General features: G+C 36.0%; 1 protein-coding gene across 3 annotated transcripts; it reads right to left on the reverse strand.

Annotated features, from left to right (window-relative positions):
* Positions 1-226: 226 nt before the first annotated feature.
* LOC143459051 (uncharacterized) lies at positions 227-8,163 on the reverse strand. Of its 3 annotated transcripts, none has more exons than XM_076956016.1 (7): positions 8,007-8,163; positions 3,933-4,042; positions 2,940-3,056; positions 2,602-2,773; positions 1,349-1,516; positions 1,002-1,076; positions 227-448 (listed from the first exon to the last, which is right to left on the reverse strand). In XM_076956016.1, the coding sequence occupies exons 2-7, from the start codon at positions 3,969-3,971 to the stop codon at positions 360-362; spliced, it is 660 nt and encodes a 219-aa protein (XP_076812131.1). In that variant the 5' UTR covers positions 3,972-4,042; positions 8,007-8,163; the 3' UTR covers positions 227-359. The 3 variants fall into 3 exon arrangements, with proteins under 3 accessions (XP_076812131.1, XP_076812128.1, XP_076812129.1); XM_076956013.1 differs by lacking the exon at positions 8,007-8,163 and adding an exon at positions 6,219-6,502; XM_076956014.1 differs by lacking the exon at positions 8,007-8,163 and adding an exon at positions 6,219-6,502 and having other exon boundaries at positions 1,345-1,516.
* Positions 8,164-14,798: the final 6,635 nt, after the last annotated feature.

The raw sequence follows: 14,798 nt of genomic DNA on the forward strand, positions 1-14,798 counted from the left end.
GAGCAATAACAACTTGCACGTGACCGGAGGCGATTGAAATCGTTTCATGAGCTATAAGGTAGCTGTTTTGTCCTGCGAGCAATCAGCGCTGTATGGCGTCTACTTTGGAGTTTTGATAATACTGAGTTTATGTGTTTCGTGTTGTCAAACCCCACATTGAAACAGGAAAATCACATTCAAACCGGCAAATCTTTTCTATACAATGGCTTATCAGCAGGGTATTAACTAATGCAAAGAAATATTTATTCGATATACGTCAAATAAATAGGAAAAATAGTTGTTCTGAAATTGGTAAAATGAAATACACTGTACAAAAGGAACTCCAGCATAGGTATAAAGAAAATGATAGAGAACAATTTTCACGATGACAGATACAAAGTCAATGTCAACAGCACAGCAGTTATGATCACATAGAACCACTCTTTGTGACGACGGAATAGGGCCGAACCTGCATTAAAAAACGAATTTATTACATTTTTACATCAAAGCACCTAAAGCTATATATGCTAATATCTTTTTATGTAAAACAAAACAATATATGCCTTTTTGCAGAGAGTTATACGAAGCTATTTAGCATGCGGCCAGTTTAAAGTGAAGAAACGTTTTTGTTTGCTACGCAATCCTTCGTTTGTTGTGGTGGTTTCAAATGCGACTTGTACAAAATGTTAGAATTATGTTCAAAGTTTTGTAGTAAATTTCAATTGTGCGTGGTTTGCTATTAACTGAAAACGACTCATCAATCTTTGTTCAGTAAAATTTGTTCTTAAAGCTTATGCTTATGTTCATGATAATAAAAAACGAGAAGCTTGGTAAGAAACGTTAGTTAAAAAAGTTGACCTCAAACGTAAGAAACCATATTACCAAAATTGACCATATTAACAAAAGCTAAAACCCAAAGCTTTCATAAAAACATGTCGAGTCTTATCTATGTTCCATGGTAACAAACGGGCGTTGCACTCTTCCAAAGGAATAGTCATCAAACGAAAAGTATCACAACTTACCAGAGCTCCTGCCACCCGAATTTGATGGTGACGTAGTTCTACGGGGATGGCGTTTGATGAAATTTCTCGCAGTTTCTTAAAATGACAGAATATGATTATATGGAAACTTTTTCCTTCAATGCAACAACGGCAAATTTCGTTTTATAACGATGGTTTTGCAAGATACAAACGGATATGGACCGAATTTCAACAAAAATTGTGCTTTTGATACATCTACCAACAACGTGAGATGTTTCACAGACATATCTGATGCTGTAAGTTTCAGCAAAGTGGCACGATACAGTACAATAATACTGTAGACCATACCGACGGCAGAACACACACTGCTACTAATTTACTGTACCTACTCGACTTTCGTGATGGCGGCGTAGCCAAACTTTTTTGCGGCGTTTGCGTTGTGGTTGACTTCACAGTTGCCACAATGATGTCATCTATCTTGGAGCGGTTGTACGACTGGCTCGGTATTATATTGACGGTGGATGTCGTTGTTGAGCTTGTCGAAATGGTTGTAGTGTCTGCATTTTTTGGCAATGAAAATACTTAATGATGTCAAACCTTTTAAGAACATAAAATGTCATATGACATAGATCAAAGATCAAAGTGGATCTTCTTCAAGCATACAGGAAGCTATTTCCACACTATTTGCACCACCATGTATAAACCATGCGCACTACGATCACTCTTCCCATACTTTACTTAATATTTTTATACTTTACCACTTTGCTGTAAAATAGACTACTACGATAAAATATTGTGAGTAGCTATCTAACTACTAAATCATAGGCAACGTGTAAAGGGCACGTGTATATTGTAATTGAGCGACAAAAACAATATTTCAATAACCATACCGTAAGGCGGACAGAGTAACAGAGCAACATGTGGTATTACGTCATCAAAAAGTTGTTTATGGCATGCCGAAGTTATTCCCCAGGGACATTACAAACACTTTAACCCAGCGTCAAGTTACACAAAAGAAGCATACCTCGTACTCAACACTTCCCAAGCGATTGATTCGCTATTTTCGATGAGTTATGGCAAAGTTTTAAAGACAACAACATCGTTTAGACTAGAGTCTAAACTAAACTTTAGACTAATAAGGCCTTTGAACGCTGAAATGCTATAGGGGAGTGGGTTGCCACCTCAGAATTATCACGGCCTGTTTCCAGACTTATTAAACATTCTGTTTACATTTACGTATGATAAAGTATGTTTTCACATTTTTAGGAAGAGTCACACAGAAAAATAATAAAATTACACTTGCATCGACAAAGCAACTTTGTTTTTAACAATGCAACGCATCATTCCTTAACATGCATCTGTGTTGCAAGGTGCGGAGGTTTGTTGAATGACACTAGCAAGATTGATGTTTCCCTTATTTTCATATTCTTAACGCTGCTTCAGTAAACACATGACACTTTCTCCAATTATGAGAATGCATTAACGCATTCGCAAAATTTGCATTGTATTTTAATAACGATCAAAAAATTTTTATATGTTTTACTGCCTATAGTACAAGCTTGTAAATATTCGCAAAAGCATGTAACAAACTTTCTACTTGGAAAGATTCGCTTTTAACACATTCTTTGTATAACTTTAATACCTTCGCCACATTTTAGATCTCTGATAGGGGCCTCTTCTATTCGCCAGTGTTGATAGACGTTGACATTTTCTTTGAATCTGTTAGGGCTGTTACTAGCGCGACATTGGTAGACTCCTTCATCTACTTTCTCAGCGTCTTTAATGATCAAAGTGCTGCGGACAACGTAAAATTCCTGCGTCGACGAAAACACATGATTTTAATTGTTATACCAAGCAATCATGTTAGACCGCCGCAAATTAAATGAAAACAGACATTACTAATGACGAAGTCGAAATTTTGCTAGGGCTTCAATGTTTACACAATATGTTGTGCTGCCGTTAACATTTAAGTATTCATACTTCGATGTGAACTGCAACTCTTCCTTCCCTGTCAAGTTCAATGAGTTTGCCCGGTTTTGACGTCATCGCTTCTGAATCCCAATACCACCATTCTATATCCGGAGTTTTGGTTTGGCCCTAAAAATCGGAAATTAAAAAAGTTACAACGTAAAGCAAACTTATTTTTCATAAGATATTTTGGGTATGAGCTTCTATTATATTAGCTTTATTGGCTTAGTATAATTAAAGTAAACGTTCGCAACTTGTCAAAAAAAAGGCGTTTCTTTCTAAAATCTAAATCACAGAGTTAATACCCGTTTACAGTTACGAGAATAAAACTAACTGCAAAATTTTAAACAAACTCATACCAAGTACATTATACCAATCGCATTGAAAACAAACAAGTGGTTAACAACACATGTTTCTCACAGCGCAATTTAGCTGGTCCGCTACAAGGGTTTCGTACATTTTTAAAAAGGCGCCTCCCGCGTAACATATAAAAAAGTGAGTGCATTTGTAATTAAAAAGTTTTGTTTTATTTATAAACGTGTTTGCTTTGTCAAACTAAAAAATCGTTCATCTTGCTTCATCGATGGAAAGTTATCGTTTGTAAACTTCTTTATCAACAAAATAGAGTCGACAACTCTTTAATTAATTACTGTGGTGCTACAAAATAGTGGTGTAGGCCTACATAATATTTGTGAAAAGCCAAGCTTCAAAGAATGTGCAAGGTAGTTTATTATTTCTAAAACCGTAACAGTAGGCTGCAACATATCGCAGAATAAACAGGGCTGCCCGCTTACAATTCCAACTTGCATATTAGAGTACAGCCTATAATAATTATTAGTTTGATATTTTAGGAACAACATAACTGTTGATCAGTTGATGACATATACGCATAACGCACCGAGACAACACGCATGCTACATGAACAAAAGGGAGGAAACATAGCATGTCATTTTTCAATCAAACCGCGCTGTCGGCAAAAATTAGCAGCTAGTAAGCGTCTTTAACCTTTCGCTGTTGACCACTAGCCTTGGCTATGCACGTCATCTTCAATTCGTCGCCGCACTTTGCACCGATGACGTCATCTGGTCTTTGCAGTATGTCGGTGCCGTGTCGTCCTGAAGAAAATCAAATATTAATGGAACAGATAGGCCTATATCGATTGGCGCGCTAGTGGGAAAAAGCATTATTGCATCTGACATATAGACTAATGCCAAACAAAGCGCTGAACTATAATCTTTTCACGAGCAATTTAACGCGCACACGCTCAGTTTAACACAATGCTTATATCTGTGGGATATATGAAAAGCGACAACCAAACGCCACCGGCTTGATGGTTGTTTATTATACCTGACAGAATTGTCACCTAGGAAATGGCTAATAAATTTGCACGTGTATTGGTCTTTTAAGTGTAATTCAATTTCAGTAACTTAACACGATAATTATAGTTCTAATAAAATCTAGTAGATAGTTAAAGTCTAGCAGCCAGACTTCAGTTATTAATATTAAACCAAATGACGATTGACGAATATAGCCTTTCATGAGTAGAGAAGATACTGTTATTCAAACTCTCTGTCAGATAATAGAGCTGATTGTGTGACATCACTGCCCACTTCCAGCTGTCAGCTGCAGCAGTCTCCTATGCATTTTGTGTGCAGGGGCAATTTGGGCGCCATTTGCATGACGTAACAATAGAAAGAGCTAATTCCGGTGATAAGCTATGGGCAGATGCAAATTATGTAACTACTCCAGCGCAATGTAGAAAACTTTACGTAAATATGTTTAAAAGACAATATTTTGTTCAACATCAAACGTCAAAACATCGGCTTAAATAAATAAACAGTAGCTGTATAACAGATCAATCACAAAACATTGCTTCGTATTATAGAATCAATAACAGGTAAAGCGTCCTGCTATTCATACAAAAACCATGTGAAAAGCAATTATCACTGCGAAAAAGCAAAAAATACAAATTTTTTACGCAAACGATTTGGTAAGTTTTGGCCTATGTGTTCGTAATTTAAAGTAGCGCTGTATGTGATAATGATAACTAACTACTGCAGTAGCAAAAGCTAAAAATTAAGTACCAATAGCCTACATTCATCAATACAAGTAAATCATTTACTTTGATTGTACTGGCAATACCTAATCGTCACTTTAAGTTATTTGCAAACACAATGCAAATTCCTGATAATGTGAAAAGCATGCCTTTCCAATGCATTGTAAAGAACCCGATTTGGAAAATATTTTAGCGCAATGATTTTGAATGGTCATTGTTTTGTCATAATTGGAAATCTCAGTTGCCGGTAAAAAACCAGACACATCCATTAAATGCAAAAGCGCAGAAATTAAATTGGGGCATGTCATTTGCATAAAATCTATTTCATGAATGGATTCCTATTACGTTGGCCATTAACGCTGAGTCTGTGAATTAAAAACCATTGCATTAAGAGATAAGCACTTAACATTTATCATAACGCGAGAACGCTGAAGGAAAACGGTTGTTTTTTTTCAAATTTCAAAAACTTGTTCTAAACACGTCCACCCAAAAGTATTACCAAAAACTTTGTTCTTATAATATAATATCAAGATTCCATCAAAGCAAGCTAACAGGTAGGGAAGTACAAAACAGTGTACTCAATTATTCTACAATAGTCCATTCTGAATCCAGAACTTCGAATGCCGTTCTGGAATACTTTGAACTTTAAAAAGTTGAAGCCCCAGTAGTGCTATTCCTTTACATTTACAATAGGGCGACAACGTTCATAACCGTCAGATGGTTGAAGTAAGATGACGACTGTCAAATTGACATGGATGCTATTCAAGTCATGAAGAACGGACTATACTAATTACCGTGCAACTCTTGGTGTCGCGATCTGAAATGAAATCTACTGCGTGTGACAATAAAACCATTTTGTTATGAACAACACCGGTTTGTAAAATCATGAAATAAAATGAAAATAGGATGTAATTTTTTTGAATTTCGATTCTTATGGACCCGTTATTGAAAAGTAGGCAACGAGCATTCCTACTAGTCGGCTTGTTTATCCATACAGACCCATTCTCCAAGAAAGCTGTTCAAAATGGAAGGCGCAAAAAGTGTTTTACAACTTTCTCAAATAAAATTGCGATAGGCAGTATTTCACGTTAGGGCTACTCATTTACTTAAATATGGAAACCAAGCACAGAACGCTGAAGAAATCGTACTGCCGTAGTCGAGCTTTATCACTTAATCAAATGTGCGGATGCAAGCAATGTATTTACAGCTACACCTTAAATTTTAGCTAGCCTTACCAGCTGCTACGGTCCACATCAGTAATATCTGGCAGAAGTAAATCGACATTCTCGTGAGGTTGTTGGAAGTAACTTTCGCTTGCCACATTTTGTTACAATTGTCTTTCTTAGCTTTGCTTGTCCTTTGCTGTTCTGGTCCTTTTTATAAGGCTATTGTCATCAAAACTCTATAATGCTTAGCTTTCTCAAACCAACTGCTTAACACGCAAGCTGCACGAGTCGTGAAAACTACTAGCGAAGCAAAAACACTCCCTTTAGTGTGGTGACTGAAGTAATATATATATTGTAACAGCAACTAGCAATGTGGTTGCGTAGCTGCCCTACTTTTTCGTGAAGAAAAAAATGGTGTCGCAGTGAAAAAAGCCCCGCTGGCTGATGAGCACTGGATTGTTTTAGTTTAGTGTTTTGTGAAGGTCTAAAAATGCTTTTCAATGTCAACGAAGCAATCGATAACTTGCAGGTTACGGTACGCAGCCAGCCACCTAAGTGTGTAAGCTACACTTACACTTGTAGGTTTTCATCATATTGGTAAATTGGTCGGAGTCGTATGATAGAGATAGCAATGAACGAAATTACATTAAATGGAAACACGTGAAAGCACCATATTAGTTATTTCATTAACAGAAATGTTTTTACGTAATGGATACCGTTTTTCATAGGTGGACATAAAATTTTCAACCTCGTTAAAAACTGTGTACTTTAGCATTTTGGAAACGTTAGCAAGTAGCACTTTCGCAATATTTGCTGCTGAGTTTAATTGGGCGCAGTCTTTAATTATTGTAGGCTACGTCAGCAAGTCTGTCGGCGTTACCTGTTGAAATAGGGATATCACCTGTTGTAGGCTGTGAAAGATTTCTTAAGATTACGCAAAACCTTTGGTCGTTGTTTACGAGTTTTCTTGTGTCGCAATAAGACGCAGACGCGGATTAAAAGCAGAAACGATTCAAACTGCATGACGATATATTGCTTCAACTCATTTAATTTAATAATTTCAGCAAAACAGAGAACCAAGCTACGTTTTGTTTTATCGCACACATATTGGTATTGAGATTATATTGCTGATAATAATTGATACTGTAAGCTTGTGTATAGCATTACCACCAGCAATTTGTTACACAAACCATTACATTAACAACTTTTAGTCATTGTTCTGACCAGAAATAAGGCTTCCTGTAAAGGAATATGACGTGTTCTCAAGTAGATGTTTAAGTCATGAACGTTTTACAATTAATTTTAATCAATTATTAAATAGAATTTATGGTATGTTTGGCCAACCACGTTTTCAATATTCTCTATTGTATTGTTTAAGTTTTTAAACATTACGCGAATTTGGTTAGTTAACTATTATTGACACTTTGCGTGACTTATTTCATGAACATGTGCGTTTCAACTCCTTTTTCAGTCTATTGACACAAAATCCAGATCAAAAGACGAAGCGCACATACAGTATCCTGAGATGAATTCGAGGTTGATGCAACGCTGTTAATACAAGTCAAACCACAGCATATTGACTTCTCTTAACATGAATTCGGGAATGTTATAGACTTTTCGAACTTGCTGACAGACTGGTACTAGAATGCCTTCATTACCTGCTGTGTATTCAAAAATTCATGTGATATTAACGTTTAATGATGTCTTCCTACAGGTAAAAACTACAGGTAAATGTTTTCAAGGTTTTCATAAACCCTACTTGCTACGGCTAACTAATCAATCTGGAAACCATAATAATCAACATAAATAGACATTACAAAAAATGAATAAGTTATGGTATAAGCCTACTAGAGTTACCTTATAAATGTCTTTCACGTCAAACAATTTCTGTTGGTGTGATGTCAGCCTTCGAGTGCCTTAACGCAACTCAATGCGCTTCAACCTCATATTGAACAGGCTACGATAAAATGCTTATATGGGATGTGGAAAATTCGCATGTACTGTACTAGCTCATTGCTTTTCAACCTGTGAGATTGTACGCACTAGTGCGTATAGAAAAAAACGGTAGTGCGGATGACGAACATGGTGCGGATGAAGTTCGAATGAAAATCGTTTCTAATTTATTATTATTTTTCTTATTCTTAAGCAACGCTGATTGGTTGTGCAAGTTTGACGTTTTCTCGCTTACCCTGTCCATGGAGGCATGATGTGTGATTCATAGCAACGGAAGACATTTCGCGATATATATGTTGTTGAGCTGTTCCAAGCACACCACTGCGGCTAACTTGATATTTTTTTATTGATAAATAAAATTTTTCGAAGCCCAGGCATAACTTGACCCGGAGAGACGTCACAAAAGAGCGTCTATATTCCTCCTTGTCTAAAACACGACTGATTCGAATGAAGAGAGGTAAACGCAATAATTCTTTGGGCAAATAAACGTGGTGTCCTGCCGCTACCTAACGGACAGGGTGGTTAACGCTACAATTTGACCTCGATTTGTTGAACGTTGTCTACATGAATTACATATGTAATTCATACATCATAATTATACTTCCGTTGGTCATATGACCAGGCTCAAATAAGTCACGCCATGTACGTGATGTTCCCACACATAATGGAACTTTCTAGGATAGGTGAATAATACGACTGGTTGCAAGATCTTTGAGAAGACATATTTCTGAAACGAGTATTCGTTTGGCTTATAAAAATTAATCAGTACGATTTGGCAACAACAACAATCTCTAATTTGACCAACATTCTGAATGACTGATTATATTATAGTTTAATTAAGCGAATAACAAATGCAACGCAATTGTGTCCGATTAACAATCTATACATATTGGCTACTAAATATAATTGTGTAGGAGTTCACCACTCGCTGTAGTCAGCACAATAGTGAGACGGATCGACTTCAAACCTCTTGCGAGAAAGGCTGCTATTCGCACCATGTTAAATAGCCCAAGAATTTTATTTTAAACTTAATAATCTTTTTACTTTTTTGCGCCGGCCTGACTTGCTACAACGCTCTGCACAATCTTAGTAAGCTGTGCCCCAGCCTGGCCCAGGTATCAATCGTCAAGGTCAAGGTATCGTCACCGCTTTTACGTCAGTAACTTATAAACTTTGATGTACAATTTAGCAAAGCTGTCTTCAAGTTGCAATTGAAATATATTTTGACGACCATCAAAACAACTTACAACAATTATAAAAAGTGAATCTCTCTCTTATATTAAAAACTTGGATTAAGTCATCAGTGCTAAAACAGGTAAGAACTGATAAATGATACTTGATGAATCTAAAATTTACTTCAGTACAATCAGCATAAATAGCCAAGTTGTTTGAGGTAAAAATACTGAGGTTTAGTTTTAATATCTTATAAATTAGATATGTTTATGGGGTATATGGCACGTGTGTCGATAGAAAAGCTTATATAGCGTATACAGTAGTACGATCGTTTAGTTATTTCACCAAGCCACAAACTTCGATTTTTTTTGTTTGGTGAAGAACAACGCGGTATACTCAAATTCAAAATGCTAGTTCATTTTTTAATAAAAGTATGGTCCTTTGCATGTGAACCGCTTCATTGCAAGATGTCAGAGTCTTTTACTTTGTACCTTTGAGCGCATGTTCGATTGAGCTTATATACAGGGATGTGCCAAATTCAAAAATATGCTGATTTGTATGAATTCGAATAAGGTTGAGATAATTGGGTAAATCCGAATCTGATAATTTGCTCAGCCATTTCCTTTTTATCAAAGTACATATCGAGCAACATAATGATGCATAAAGTTGTCTTTTTGTTGGTGAATGTAGGCCTAAAAACAAATCTGTTTTCCGTTTCTACGGCGATGAAATTACTCATAACCATTAACTTTTCTATGCGGTCAACTTGAATCGAATCATGATTTCTAAATGACTCGACTTGTGTTTTAAAACGACTGACTTTTCTTAACTTGCCACTCGAGGTTGATAACTCTATTCGTTACAAATCTGCGCCACCGTTATAACACAATAAACACAACGTTTCCTGGAACAGCGTATACAGTTGTTTTGCGATGTATATGGCGCAGTAGGCTACGTGTCAGCCCTTTTCCTTGTAACCGCTTTGATTCCGTCCGACAACGTGCATCGACATTTGCGCCGTAGAACAGAAACAGGTAAATATTGCCTGCCTTAGCGGCTATCACCGATACACCGAAATAATTCCACTGTATATACCCTGTACCATAGAAGCACAAAATGTAATGAAAATTTCCGACATTTTAAGAAAATTTGGAGAGTTTGGATTAGTTTAGGTAAAGGCATTGGATAAATTTTAATGGGATACAGTACAATGAGTACAGGGATCTCCAAAGATTAGGGTTACCAATTCTGAAGAGGCAAAATTCGGGACGAACTTCGATCACCATTTCGGTCTGAACCAAAATAAAGTGCTGAATGTTAGTGCTACTCTTTTGAAACTGATTGTATGCAGTGACTGAAGCTATAACCTTTTTTATAGCAAGTTTCAAGTTTATTTTTCATGACACATAGTAATAAACCAAAAAATAAAACACGTTAAGATAATGTAAAAGCAATTACTATGTGTCAGGAATGGCAGCAAAGTGACGGCAAGGTCTTCAGGACATATATCTGTTTATTTACTTAGTGTTCATTATAAAACTTGCCATCGGCTGGCCACCGGTGCGACTGCATCAGGAAAAAATAACAAAAAATAACCACTACAACAAGATTCGGGACTTATGTCAGATTTTCATCTTTTTTTCGGGACGCAGATTTTAGCAGCGAAATTCAGGACATGTCTCGAAAAATCGGGACGCATGGCAACCCTACCAAAGATCAGTGTTGCCAGTAGCCTGTAACCTGTACCTCATATTAGCAATTTTCTGTTAAGGGTATATTTTATCACCGTCAGAGACGACGAAAGTCTTCAGCAAGCCGCTGGTATATTAACATGAAAAGAAGCATTTGTTATAAACAATCTTGTATGATTTAGCTGATATAGTTTTATTCCATTTTCATAATTGTTGCTTTTTACAGGAAACCATCTGGTACCGTCAAACTATGGAAAGGTTCACCAAAGGTGAATCTATATATCTATATAGCTAGGAGTTGATTAGGTTTCTCAAAATGATAAAAGCCAGTAAAGCATGATTTAATATAGGCTTTATACTGTAATAAAATGGTTTTCTGCTTCGATCAAATGTTTTCGGCTTCAGTCAGATCCGACTTATGTTGCAAGCCGGAGATGGAGTTTGAGATCTTCTACTTCAACAGCACAGCAAATTAAGTGAAAACGCAGAAGGTATACTAAGTAAAGGTGTAGAAACATTCCTAATTTTACAGCCTTGATCAATGCCACATTGAATGCTTTCAGATGGTGGTGCCATTTTGACGATGACACTAACGTCAATATTGACCGCCTGCTGGAGTATTTAGAAACTTAACCTGGAAAGAACCTCACTATATTGGAAATGATCGTGGATTGCATTGCGGTTTCAAGGCAATTTTAAAAATTATTTTCGAGAATACTGTATTATTGTTAGCTTAATCGCAAAGATGGTGTCAGTTGTCTGTCTGTAACTTTAAGTCTTTCTGTTTTATACTATGTTTGAATTTGAAACAATTCTATAACACAAGATTAATTTTCTGGGCCCCCAATACTACGGTCAATATTTTACTGGAAGTGTATCGAGTGCTTATCGAGGTCTTTAACTCGCTTAATGAAACCATTTTTTGGGTAAGTTAACTTTGTCTTAAGAATGCTAATCTTAATATGCTTACCACACGTTCTAAATGAATTATTTAGAGCACCAATTAACTTACACGCCACTTTGAAAGCTTTTAGAGTTTTACTAAGCTTATAGCAATATAGTGGTGAACGGTGACATCAGTTTCTATATGAATTTTACGTCCAATTTATCCAACCTTTCTTTTTTCCCGAAGCAAATCTATCTCATTTTGTATTTGCAGAAAGGGGACGTTTGTAGAATTTTGCGAGCAGACTAATAAATCTGATCACATATTAATGGGTGTTTTGATAAACAGGATTTTGAACGTTATCTTGACTCCCAGCAGCCTCTTTCACGACCATACTTTCGGAAAAAGCTTTGAAGACGTTGATACAGACGAATGAAAATCCCAGGTTAATGCTTATAAGAAATGAGAATGAAAAAAGCACCGTCGCTTAGAATTACAGATAACAAAATCGGTAGCATAGGCTATAGCTTTTAAGCTTCTATCAAGTCAGGGTATCACTTCAATATAAAGGTCAAGTGTGTGTGAGTAGTCTATATATCTCCCACAAAAAGATTTACACAAAAATTAAACGAAAACGACTTGCTAAAGAATGGTTGGATTTTCAAAAGCTAATTGCGAAATATTTTGAATTTCCGTTTGCAGTATCATTGCAACGTTATAAAACTCATACTTTCTATAGGAAAAAACATCACTACTTTTAACAAGTTACATCTCGGTATATATAGTAGGCCTATTAATTATATCACTGCTTTTTTGACTTTTTTGCCCTTTGCTCCTAATTGGTCATAATTGCTTTCGAAAAGGTTAGCGACGGAGAAGAACGTTCCCGCTTAGCATTGTTCTATATCTATACGCTGTTTCCAGCTAATGTTTGAGCAGTGAAATATGATGTTAGGACACGTTTCATTAATCCACATAAAGATTTGAAATACAAGAAATGTACTTAAGTCAGCTTCAGGGTGTAAACTTATGATGTTGTTATATACCACATATAAGCCAATATCTATCTTGCGCATAGAACCTAAAAGCCTCCCTAATTTCTACAACCAAAAATAGGTTTTAATATAGATAGGCAATACCAGGCATGTAAATATTCTCACTTTTTCTATTCTGACAAATGTTTTGCGCCGAAGACATGAGAGTCTTTATTGGAGCATCATCCAAACTGGGTGTTCTATTTTTCGCGTATATTATTGCAGTTAAAAGGTTTTAATGCTTGTTTATTATACTATATTTATGGCAAAATCATGCGTACAGGGCATGTTAAATTTACTAATCTTTTTGCCGAAAGCATTAGACTGGAAAGAATTTCACATACGTTTTTCTTAATTTCAAATACGTTTTAGGTGACGTATGTCTAACATAAGAACTAAAAACCATGCAAAGTTAAAGTATGAAGTTAGCGGTCAACGAAAACAAATGAACTTTTGAACTAATTCACCATCTGTCAATTAAGTGTTAGCACAGTTGCATATCTTTATGCAATTCATTTAATGACACTGTAGTCTTACTACAAAAGTTAACTGATTTACTTCTGAAATCACAAATCCGTCTGTAAGGTTTCTGCTTATATTGTAGTTTCAGAAAGTTTTGCTCAGTGAAACAAAAAAAATCCTCAGTTTGAAAGTTTCTTAAAGGAAACACTACTGTTGCATCTCATTTCTATGGTTTTCGTTTATTTATTTTAGAGTAAATACGAATGGTCGTTGTCAAACCCGTACACACTTTGTCTAAATAGATTACACTGGGCAAAGAGATTTAAACACGTGTTTAAATCTCTTTGCACTGGGCAACATTTTTCAACTTATTTTTTATTCCTTGCTCGTTTCAAGTTTATCTAGATTCTAGACTAATGTGGCCATGCTGAATCCAAATCTGCCCTTAGATTTTTTCTAACACATCACGTTTTTGAGATATGATATATGCACAAGACAACCCTTAATTGTCATTTCAGCTAATTTGATAAAGTTCCCATTTTTATTTATTATCAGACACAAAGGCTTAACTGAATGTTACATTGCGCTTGGTAACAAGTGAAAGAGTAAAAGGGTAGAAAGATTGTAAACGTTACAACAGTATATATATGGCACACCAGTTCAAGCGAGGTAATTTATCTGAACGTCATAAAGGAGAGTTTAAGTTTGGTCAACAACTGAATCACAAGATCCCAAAATAAAATCCCAGCATTTACAAAACAACCCATGACACGTGACATAACCGTCACAACACAAAGGCATTACTTAAAGCGAAAACTTCACTGTGTAACATGCACAGACTGCACTATAGGAACCAAGTTCACTAACCACTTGACTACCGAGCGGGTGGTTACATCTTTGTATCTCTTTAATTTTTACCTTTAGAATAAGCCAAATTTTCGTAGCCAAATATTTTCATTTTCTACCTTATTTTTCTCCAGCTCTGTTTGAAGTTAATTTGTGACACGCCACTAGCCACATACGAAAAATTCAAACTGGCTTCACCATGGTTAATAAAGCAACACAATTCTCGCAAAAGACCGAACGTGTTTTTTACTAACTAAGGGCTTTACTTTGATTTAGTTTGCTCAATTTGTCAGTGCTGGGCGAGAGTGTGTACTGTTAGTCTAATTTCTCTAGTCTAGTGAATACAGTAGCCTTGGCCAAACGGTGATGAAAATTGTAAATTTTGGAATACCGGTAGCGGTATACTGGTATGAACATCCGTTATACAGTTTAAAGTTAAACGAAAGTTCATTTGTCATTGCGCTACCAAGTTACAGTAATCTAGCTTATATGTGCCAAGCGAAAATTATATTCCGTCTATTAATTATTACCCATAATACCGAAAGGCTTCGGCCAACTTTAATCACGATTTGGTATGTTTATCCTCGGACTGAGGATAGTCTTT

This window comes from Clavelina lepadiformis, chromosome 5, assembly GCF_947623445.1.
Source record: "Clavelina lepadiformis chromosome 5, kaClaLepa1.1, whole genome shotgun sequence".
Taxonomy (NCBI): domain Eukaryota; kingdom Metazoa; phylum Chordata; class Ascidiacea; order Aplousobranchia; family Clavelinidae; genus Clavelina; species Clavelina lepadiformis.